General features: G+C 37.1%; 1 protein-coding gene across 2 annotated transcripts in view; it reads left to right on the top strand.

Moving 5' to 3' along the window:
* LOC120335128 (nuclear factor 1 A-type-like) overlaps positions 1-9,122 on the top strand; it is a 98,097-nt gene extending 88,975 nt beyond the window's left edge. For both annotated transcript variants that reach the window (XM_078113598.1, XM_078113589.1), the window contains 8 exons: positions 2,317-2,391; positions 3,156-3,288; positions 4,435-4,598; positions 5,295-5,378; positions 6,173-6,256; positions 7,185-7,330; positions 8,005-8,146; positions 8,869-9,122. In XM_078113598.1, the coding sequence (XP_077969724.1) occupies positions 2,317-2,391; positions 3,156-3,288; positions 4,435-4,598; positions 5,295-5,378; positions 6,173-6,256; positions 7,185-7,330; positions 8,005-8,146; positions 8,869-9,020 (980 nt within the window). In that variant the 3' untranslated portion in view covers positions 9,021-9,122. The remainder of the gene's footprint in view (positions 1-2,316; positions 2,392-3,155; positions 3,289-4,434; positions 4,599-5,294; positions 5,379-6,172; positions 6,257-7,184; positions 7,331-8,004; positions 8,147-8,868) is intronic.
* Positions 9,123-11,779: the final 2,657 nt, after the last annotated feature.

Genomic DNA, 11,779 nt, shown 5'->3' on the forward strand with positions numbered 1-11,779 from the left:
ACGGGGAGTTATCTTGTAAAGTGTAAAGTAAAATTCGTTTTTCGCCTAGCATTGTGCTCTCCTCGAACTGCTCTTAGCCCCCCGATTGGAAGCCGCTGCTATATATATTTATGACGTGGCCTTACACGCCGGTAGATTACATTTCAGCTGAATTTCGTGAATATTCCAGTCATAACTTTATTGTTTATAAATCTATTTTCCGGTTCCATATAAAAGTATTTCCTGCTCTTTGGCTCGTTTTGTAAATAAACTTGCGCAATTAGCTCAATTTGGTTCTTCTTGTTTGTGGAGGGTCAAGTGGGGGCGGTTAGCGCTAAACATGAAACTTTTACTAATAAAGTCGGGCGGTAATTTCGAAATTCTTTTCTACATTTAACCGACCATAATCGACCGGTTTACCGTTGATGTATGCGAATTTAACAAATTGATGAAAAAATTTGAATACTGAAACAGAAACATTCCTGCCGACAAAGAGTAGTATATATTCGAATATATCAATAGCTGCCAGTTTATAGCGCCCTTAATTCGGCTGATTGAAGCAATCGGCAATTTTGTATTTTTTCTCAAAATAGCGAATAAATATTCAACCGCTTCAACATTATGTAAGGTTCAACAAAGTGATTGAAAATGAATAAAAATTTCGAATATTTGTCTTTAATTTATAGTAATGTTAGTTTATCGGGTAATCGACGATGTCAAAGAATTTTCAAACAAAGGGGGGTGGCAGGAAGGTTCTGAAATTAATTTCTAATTGCCAACTTAGATTATATGAGTTCGTGGTTGCGACCGGATGCCGGAAACGTGGTATTTTACTTTTCAAATGGGGGTATGGGAGATGGGTATGCGGTTCCGATCGCCTTTCAACGACTTTATTTAAGAAATGCTGTTACAAACAATAAAAAACCTATTTCAAATACCGAAACAAGATAATTCCAGCTATTCATTGTGTTTCAATGGCTACATGTCTATAGCCTTGGTTAGAATGCGTCATAAAAAAAACCGACAGAAAAGTTCTTTGCGTTTTTTTTCACATCAAAACAAAATGGCGTCTCATTGCGTGTGATTTTTGGCGTTTTATGAGGAGAGCAAACAAACAAAAATCCTAATCCCAGAAAATTAAACTAAACTAATTTTAACTAAAAATCACTAAGTATTTGCTATTTGTGTTATGATTTGGCTTGTTTCTGTTTCGTCACAATAATCTTTCATCTATTTCATATTGTGTCGTCACAAACGACGCGTGAATGTTTCCAGCCTCAAACTTCCTGCTAAAATCGAAAATAACACGATTGTTTACGTTGACGCTATTATGATATCATAAACCAAATCAAAACATCACAATGGAAATTGAAACTACTCATTGTTTAAAATTCCTCAAAATGTTCGAAGCAAATAAAACCAGCTAAGTGGTCGCATTTTTACCCTCAAGTAGAAAAACGTGTTAAAATATATCCAAATTATTCCTTACTTCACGTGCTTACCTCGGTGATAAATAGAAATCTCCTGAATATATTCAATATACCAAACCCTTCATTTTATAATTGAAATGTAAGAAAGCATTTTCTTTAACATACATAGCAATTTTTCGTAGCTTTGAGCGCTTTTTAGACACTCAAGATTCTTGAATAGGGATGGCGGAATCGTGTCCGGATTCGATTACAGAATCGATTCTTCGCGGAATCGACCAGAATCGAGTCCGATGCATTAGAATCGATTCTCGAGGTTAAATCTTGAATTTCAAACAATGTGTAAAGTTTTGTGGCAATTCCTTCACATATCTGTTTGAACTGCTTTACTGCTATGTTGAATTGCTACGACGCCGCAAGCTTCACTATATATATATATATTTCGCTAGAAGGCTTTTACGTTTACGTTTATTTATTTCTAAAATCTCTGAGTGATTCCTCTTATTTTGTGCGATTTAGTCTCCTGTGACAGACTGAATACCCATACTACTTAGTTTTGGCCTCCTTGTCCGTCCATATGTTGAAACATCGCTCTCTGGTTTGATTTCATACGGTATTGCTTAGGTAGGTATGTTTTTTCGGAAAGATATGTCAAGGAATCGAGAATCGGAATCGAAAATTTAGGAACCGGATAAGAATCGAATACTTGAAAGTAATCATTCTTAGCATCCCTACGTCTTGAACAACCGTGCTTTCCGGCCTCCGACTCATGACTCATGGCTGTCACGGTCTAACTTGGCAATTAGAGATTTCAAACCTCTCTTCCTATTCCTTGCTACGACCCTGCTATAGATAATCGAGCAAATTGTTGACATTCCTTTTCTTCATTCGTTATGTATTTGTTTTGCAGGCACAATCGGAGCTGTCCCTTCGTTCAAAACAAGTGGGGTCTTTGGGGTTCAAGAGATTTACAGGATTTCAAAAAGTAAGTCAGTTTTAAGATTGTTATGGAATGCTGGAATAGTGCTAAATCAGTTCTCTAAAATCGTTAAAATTGAGTGCTCAGTGCATTAATATTGGTACTGGCATGCGTTCAGTTTATAATATCGTTATAACAATTTTCTTTACACATCGTTAGATATCAGTGTTAGCTTGAAATGCTGTAATCTGATATCCAATTTTAGTTTTCACCCCCAAAAATCATACATTGAAAAGTACTCGCTCACTGCTGATATTTGAGTCATATTGAAATCTCCGGGGCCGGGAAACAGGCGGTAAGGAAAAATTGTCTTGGAAATCCTAAACTTTGAAGCCTAATTGTTTCACAGTTATTGTTTTGAAATTGGAATTAACAAATCGGAGAGCTTGAGTCAGAACAGGAATATTTATAAACTTTGAATAGGTGGTAAAAGTAAAAATGGATTCATCATAGATTCTATAGTCATGCCAGTTTAATTGGATCTTCCAACCTTGGTCTTGTGTTGTAAACAGAGCTATGAGGTTGGGAAAATTTACTCCGGATTAATAAATCCGGGTGGAAAATAATTTAGACTCCAGCACCGAAAAAAGCAGAATTAGATAACAAGGACTTATGGCGCAAGGTTTCTTGACCAGACCGTAAAGAGTAAACTTGTTTTTTGACTGTTTTTCGAGTTCTTGTACAATATTTTGACTTCTATTATTACCATTGGAAGTCTGCAATGCCAACCTCAAATCTAGCACTTAAGAATTCTTTTTTTATTTACGCAGCGCCCATCATATCCGGGGATGTTCATAACCTCCCCATCAATCACAGCATTGAGAGTTCGTCGCCATATTACTACTCCCACCATCATGAAGGAAGAATGCCACAGAGCCCTCTAGTGATGAGACAACCTTCGTCGTAAGTATTTTAAATATTGTATTGATATGAGATGGCCAATGCCTATAAGACGGAACAAGTTTAAATTATTAGTTATTTCTAAGGACATTAGTTATACGGAATTCACGGCACTCCCGAAGTATGTGAACCAATATGGCGGACACTGGAAGGTAGTATGTGTGCCAGGTTAGGGTTAGGTCATAATTTTAGATACAAATACTACGGGAGTCACTTGGCTTGTCCCCGAACTCGTAATAGAACTAAAATAAGGAAAATTAGTATAAAATTATGGCCTTATCTAACCTGGTACACATACTGCATTGTAATGTCCGCCATCTTGGTTCACATACTTCGGGTGTACTGAATTCACTAATTCATAGCTGTTTTTCTGATCGAGTTGACTTGAACTCATTCAAGTATTAATCGGTACTTACTAACAAACGCAATCTCACATTGCAATGCGCAATCTCACATTGTAAATGCACAAACTCCACATCTGTCCGGATTTTATCAACATAGGCAAAACCCTTTTTGCTAGGGGGTTGAATAAATTGAGCACTCTACTTCTCCTCTCCTCCGTACAGAGCCTTGTTCTGAGCGGAACGAGTTTCAAAAATATCCCCCCCACCCCCAACAGAGGAACCGTCGACATTCTTGTCGAGCGTGTAGTAAATTAAACACTCTCCATAGAACCATACAGTTTATGACATCGTAAGTTTTTTTGACGTCATAAGATATGACTGATTTGAGGTTTGATGACGTCATATGTGAGTCGTTTCAGAATGACAGAATTTTTTTTTGTCATATATCAGTCGCTTTGAAATGAATGAGTAAATTACTTTTGATTTGCTTGCTATGAATGGAATTCGGAACATTGATGACGTCATATTAGATCAGATTCGACTCGGTGAAACAGATATATTTTCTCTCTAAATAGGAAGACATTTGTCTAATAAGCGCTTGAAATCTTCAGATAGACTTCGTATGACGTCATAAGATATGACGCAATAAAGGTTTGATGACATCATATGTGAGTTATTTGAAACAAAGCAAAAAATTATTATTGATTAGCTCAATGGAAATCAGTACATTGATGACGTCATATTTGTGACGTCAATTTAGGTATGTTCTGATTAAAATTCGCAGTAAAACTTTTTCTATTTACAGGGGAAGTCATTCATCAAATAAGCGCTTGAAATCGTCGGGCAGCAGTATGTCGACTGAAGATCAGAATGGATTGGAGAGCGGTGGAGAGAATGAAAATGAATCGTCGTTCTACAGCAGGCAACCCGGGTCCCATCATAGCTGGCATGGGTCGGATATGGATCAAGGTAGGGTGTGGTTATCGATTACCGTTGGTTAGTGGTGTACCGTTAAAAAGTTTATGTCGATCAAAGTAAAGTATGCCGAGTGTTAATCATTATCGACTAGCGTCAGTAATTACCGATTGTGTTATAGTCATAACGGTTTAACTGGTGGTTGGTGGCGTATCGGTTGAATAATTTGGTACATACCAATCCATCGCTCAGTTAGTGGTGTATCGTTAGAATATTTTGGTACATTTTCACGGTGAACCAGAAAAAAAAAGTATGGTCGATGCCAACCTAACGGTTGCTTACCGGGTGAATATTTAGGTATTGCCAGAATTGTTTAACTTCAATATTTGAAAAAGAATGGTATTCAAAACATAGATATTTAAAAACAAATATGACTTAACTGGTGTCATGTCATCATCTCAGATTGCTTTGGTATCGGCTACGTCATCAATCGGTATTTTTATGATGAAATTATTAAAAAAATGTGGGATAATTAATGACGTAATTTTTATCATTGTTTCGTGTCTCCAGTTACGTCATTAGTCGATATTAGGATTATTTGAATTATTCCAATTTTCAAAAAATGTAGCTAGTGACGTCATCAGTTCAACTTTTGCATGAACAATACATACTGTGTTTCCCCGAAAATAAGAAAAATATGAAAAAAATATGAAAATCGATAAATCTGATTCTAGACTTTCTATGTTTCAGCAACAACAAGTCCACTTCAATCTCCAACGAATAAAACTCCCAGAAATTCAAACGATCATCCGGGAACGAACGTTTCATCTGCAGGTGGGTTTAGTATTGATCTGTGCGTTTCAGAATATTTTGCACCAACACCCTTTACCCCTTCTCTTTCCAAGTTTCAAATGCATTCGTGTATTTTGGGCTTTCCTGGGCTTTCCACACCTGTTTCGATAATATGTTTGAGTCGTCTCATAGCTTTCCACTCGCAGCAATAATACATGGAGTCAAGTAAAACGAGAGAGCAATGCTCAAATTCACGAGCACGGTTTACTAGTGGTGACTTTCTCTATATAGCACAGAGTTTCCCAAATTTAATGTTGGACTCTTCATTCAAAAATCGCTTGTGTACCGCCAAAAATGCCTTTCGTACTGTGATTGGACAAAGTAAACCACGTGACTGCGAATATATCCTCGGTAGTTACTGTACTTGAAGGTATATCTTCTACTGGGGTGAAGATGTGTCTGTTTAAAAGGTTGCTAAACGATGTCCTTCTAATTATTCACACCATGTGATAAAATATTTTAAGGCCCATTTGAAGTTGTTTAAAGATTAATTCTCATTAAATCTCAAGATTAATATAATATACCCCTTGAAAAGTCGAAATGTACCCCTGGCGATTCATGTTCCCAGTTTGAAAACCCCTGGTCTGGCACTAAAAATTTAGAATTAATTGAATCATTGAATGCGGAGAAAGGCGATTTTTAACAACAACAACGAGAATAACAACACTGATAGCAACAAATTTGCAAAAAAACAGTTCACTTTGCTTAAATTTGACGAGTTTTAACAAATTTTAATAGTCCCTATGAACTTATTGTGTTAATTCATAATATTTCAGGTGGAAATTCGGGGATGCCCCCTCCCCATACACCCGGAGTTTCAACAAGCTCAACCCCTACGTCATCTTTCCCAAGACTGCAAGGTAAGAACAGAAAGTCACTCTCGACAGTGGTTGCTCTCAATTTATCTACTCTACTCCACTGCTCTATAAGTAGGGCTGCCATCGATATAAACCCCAAAATAAGGACATCAGGAAAACATAATAATAGAATAACAAAGAACGAGATGTAATGAACAAAATACATCCACGCCAGCGCGACTCATGTCTAATCATACTTTGCAAAGAGGTTTTTTATTCTGAGAAACTATTTGTTCCATCTCACTTTTAAGTTGTATTTTGATTCAAGTTACACGAACAAGTTTTGGCCGGTAGGGTAACGTTTTGTCACTGGGTCAATTAATTTGCTGTTATTACGTAATGAATGCGCGTAGCAATCAATGAAGTTGTAAAATATCATTTCTAGCAAATCAGTCCTTCGAATTGACTAATCTAAGTGCCTGGTATTAGAACATCTACCCAAAACATAATGACAAAAATAAAGACACATGTTAAAACAAGAACGTTTCACAGAAATAAGGACAAATATATTTTCTAAGACAAAGACTTTCAAAATAAGGACAAATCTTAGGAAAAAGGGACGTTATGGCAGCCCCGTCTTTTAGGTTGAGAAACGCTGAATTAGAGCATAGCCCCACTGAGAGCTATGAATTCATCTATAGAGCTATAAATTATTTCCCATCTTTTCTGTTCGCCCTGAAGCAAAGACTATATATATATATATGATATGTGGATCGGATTTCCATTTACAATTTCGAAAAAATATTCTTCACTTTGACTACTACTAGTACAGAAAATCACACTTCGACTAACAAAAGGTGTTATGTTAAAAATTCTGGTTTTTAGTGACTTTAGACTTCGGTGTGTTTCAGACTCCGCTCTATGTTTTGCGTGTCCAACTGATTCTCGTACTAAAAATCCTTCACCAATAATAATATTCTTATTCTCACAGCAGGTTCATGGCACCCAGTACTGCAGCAGCCCCATGCCTTTCCGTACCCCCATACCCAAGCTTTCGGTCACCCAAGTCAGGACTTAAAAGATTTTGCTCAGTTCGCTTGTTTAAGTGCAGAAGCCGCAAAACATCATCCTAGTCAGGTAAGAACGCCATTAGGTGGCGATATATATATTTTTAGTGAAGGAGTATAAAATTATATGACGTCATACTTACTTACGTCATTGGGATTAGAATAATTATAATAGTAAATTGGGCTGGGGAGCAGGTATAAAAATTATGTGACGTCATACTCGATGACATCATAGAAATAACATTTCCTCAGTTTGAAATACTTAGTGCAGAGGTGGCGAAACATCCCCCTAGTTAGGTAAGGATTCCAGTAGGGAGTGACATATTTTTTTTTTGAGGGGGTGAAATTCTGTGGCGTCATACTTGATGACGTCACTAACATTATAAGAGATTGTTACACAGGTTGCTTGCCTAAATGTAGAGGATCCTCTGTCGCGAATTGCAGTCGGAGGCGACATACCTATTTTGGTGAGGGGTGTGTAAATTATGTGACGTCACACTTGATGATGTAATTTAAATTAGAAGATTCTCCGACATATCTAATTTTGGGAAACTTGAAAAAAAATTTGCTCAGTTTGTTTGCCTGACTGCGAAAATTCCAAAATATCATCCACGTCAGATAAGAATTCCAGTAGGTGGCGATATATCTGGATTTTTGGTAGGGGGGGTCAAATTATCTGACGCAATTTAAATTTAAAGCGCTTTTTGCTCAAGTCCGACTATTCACATTACTCTTTCAACACAGTTACTCAGCTATCATCCTTCTTCCGGAGTCAGAGGTCATGACGCGTCACAAGAGAGTTCAAGATGGCCGACGACGCAGGGTTCCTTGGACGAGACGTCAGCTGTGGATTTCCATCCTATGATACCGAACGACAGGATTCAAGGTATATTTTCGGGGGAGGGGAATTGTTTGGAGATGAGTCTCATTTATTTCTGAGTGAGTGCCCGTAACATCACTTAGAAATGAGTCTCATTTATTTCTGAGTGAGTGCCCATAACTTTGCTCAGAGATGAGTCTCCTTTACTTCCGAGTGAGTGCATAAAACTTTACTCAGAGATGAGTCTCCTTTACTTCCGAGTGAGTGCATGTAATTCTACTCGAAGATGGGTCACCTTTACTTCTGAGTGACTGCATAAATCTTTTCTCAGAGATGAGTCGCATTTACTTCCGAGTGAGTGCCTGTAATTCTACTCGAAGATGGGTCACCTTAACTTCTGATTGACTGCATAAAACTTTACTCAGAGATGAGTCTCCTTTACTTCCGAGTGAGTGCCTGTAATTCTACTCGAAGATGGGTCACCTTTACTTCTGAGTGACTGCATAACACTTTACTCAGAGATGAGTCTCTTTAACTTCCGAGTGAGTGCGCATAACTTTGCTCAGAGATGAATCTTCTTTACTTCCGAGTGAGTGCCTGTAATTCTACTCGAAGATGGGTCACCTTTACTTCTGAGTGACTGCACAAAACTTTACTCAGAGGTGAGTCTCTTTAACTTCTGAGTGACTGCACAGAACTTTACTCAGAGCTGAGTCTCTTTAACTTCTGAATGAGTGCGCGTGACTTTGTTCCTTGAATAAAAATCACACATTATTTCAACATTTCAGGCGTAGTACCAGGACTGAATCCGGACGAGACCTTGGTTGCAGAGGAAAGACTTTTCCCGCCTATTCCACCTGGGGGAATGATGGACAACTCAGCAGCCAATGGAAGCGCAGCTTCAGCGGCTCAAGCCCCACCTATGTCTAACGACAAATGAAAAGACGTTATGCGTGAATAAATTCGCGCCAAAAAATTTAAAAAACGTGGGGAGGAAAAGGGGAGTCACAAAAACTGGATCGGTCTTGACGTCAAGAAAATTTTTTTAAAAAAATGGCTGCACTGGCCATTTGAAGTAATGCCAGTTGAATCATTAGAGTCTGTTGACCCTCAGTGGTAAATTTTCTGTTTCTCTTCCGGGTAAATGGCCAATTAGTGACTAACGAGTTACATGATATTGGTCAGGCAACGCTAAACATTGTCAAAATAAGCCAACATGTACTTTTATATTATCCTATTCGTTGAAGTTAACCTCCAGCGTTAAATTTTCTGCTTTTTATTCCGGATAACACGTCGATGTCAAAGGTCAGAGCTATTTTTCCTCTGCTTTAATCACAAATGATCAAGCGTTGTTCGTAGATAAACCGTACCTGGAAAGCACGTTCCGTGATTAGCCCAAACTTGGCCATATATATTTCATCAAAACTTTGAGACTGATTGACAGTATTTATGTTCAAAGGTTGGTACTCCCGAATGTAAAAATGTGAACCAAGATGGCGGACACCGGAACGTAGTAGGTGTACCAAGTTAGGGTTAGGCCATAAATATATTTCAATGGTATGTCCACCAAGTTAGGGTTAGGCCATAATTTCAAGTGCAAATACTACCAGAGTCACATGGCTAGTCGCTGAACTCGTAATAGAACTAAAATAAAGAAAATCGCAAACAAATTATGGCCTAGCCCTAACTTGGTACACTTACTACGTTTCGGTGTCCGCCATCTTGGTTCACATACTTCGGGAGTACTCCAAACAAGGCCGTGTCCAAGCCAAAATGACCAAACGCACCAAATTATGTTTTTTGGCCAATCGATCCAAAATTGTTCATACAATGCCTTTACACGTCTTATACTCTGACCAATGTGCAAGCAGTCACTGATATGCATTTAGCTACTATAATTTACAAAAACTCGAGCAATTGCCCCCCCCCCCCCCCCCCCCCTAAAAAAAGGAAATCCAAACGAATCGTCGCCATATCAAATGAATTATATTCTTTCTGATCTCTAAATTATATTTTTAACGAACTCAATTGTTAAACCTTTTTTCCGTTTTATCAGAATTTTCATCGAATATATTCGGTTCGATTCTAAATTCTAGAACTTTGCTACTAACTGATCACCACAAAGTGGAAAGTTCAATATTTTAATCATTTTTTAAAATTTTATCTCTGTTATATTCTTATTTTTTGACTCGTTGTTTTATCGTATATCATAAACACTCGTATCATAAACAGTTTTTTCGTTAACTCTTATCTACTTATCAAATATCTAGATAACAAATGTCTCGCTATCTTTGCCTTGATATTCCTTATCTTTTTATCTTGTTATCTTTGTAGATATCTCATTGCTTGTAACTTATTTATCATATCTTTGCTCAAAGCTTAATTAGATCAATTGGCGTTACCATCGCTTGGCAATGTATAATTAGAATCAGCGTCTTCTTTATTATGAATTTATTTGTATATTGCAATGACGTCATCATCGAATGAGTGACGTCACAGATTTTACCGTTCACGAACAAACACAGTTTAGTGCCTGACATACTATGACGTCACTAACATGACGTCACCAATGTTCCAAATTCTATTCACAGCAATTAAATCACTCATTTTTTTTTGATTTATTACAAAACGACTCACTTTTGACGTCATCTAATCTAATATGCGTCATATGTCATGACGTCATACCTGCGACGTAATACAATGTCGCTCAAATACCATCTGCCTATATATATACACCGAACATAAATCTTATTTCTGTAACATTTTTATCCCCTAAAGTTCATATCATCGATTGTTCCTTTTATTTATTGCATTTTTGCTGACTCAGCATTTTTTACTCCCATCATCCTATCATGCTGTTGAGAAAAAACATAACTTAAAAAGCTTTTTAGGATTCTGGAGCTCCCCCCCCCCTCCAAAAAAAATCGCAATATTGCATTGAACAACACACACAATTTTTGCATGCTTTCGGCGCATTTTTATTATTCACGCTTGCTTTTTATTTTATTAAGCTAATTAATGTCTGATTTTGCTAGGCCGCAGATAAAGGTTGATTATTAGGTTTGGCCGTGTGTTTTCCAACCATAAGTTCCCATACCTCTTTTAGTTTGTTTGTTTTTTTATTTAAATGCGCCTCCAAATACTAAGTTTCCTCATTTACCTGCAAACTGTTGAAAAATCCAGCAAATTTATTGGCATTTCATAGAAAATGGTCACTTTTTATAGTAAATTAATAAAGAGTATGTCCCGGACACTCAGAAGAAATCCATTAGAGTTCAGTGGTTCTCAAACTTTTAAGCTCTTTTTAGAATTTATCAAGTCTCGCGCCTCATTTTAAAAAAATAAATAACTGACAATAAGCTACAAATAATAACAGATAGCAAAGCGAAAGTATGTTTTATTCCAAAAACACGTTGAATATAAGTGGATGAGACTTGAATATCCACAATGAAAAATATAAATATCCAAAATAAAGCGGACAAGATCAAATCTAACATTTTTCTTTCAAAACTATTATTTTGTTATCAAAATTTGGTTTCCCCCAGAGCTGAAGTCGCAGTCAAAAAAATCCTTCACTCCGGAGTCGGATCTAGATGTTATTAACCGGAGTCGGAACCTTTTGAATGATTCCGGATTTGAAATCGTTGTTTCATTTCTGATTCACAGCAAATTTACTTTTCCAATAACACATAAATGCCG

Source organism: Styela clava, chromosome 1, assembly GCF_964204865.1.
Source record: "Styela clava chromosome 1, kaStyClav1.hap1.2, whole genome shotgun sequence".
In the NCBI taxonomy this organism is placed as follows: Eukaryota; Metazoa; Chordata; class Ascidiacea; order Stolidobranchia; family Styelidae; genus Styela; species Styela clava.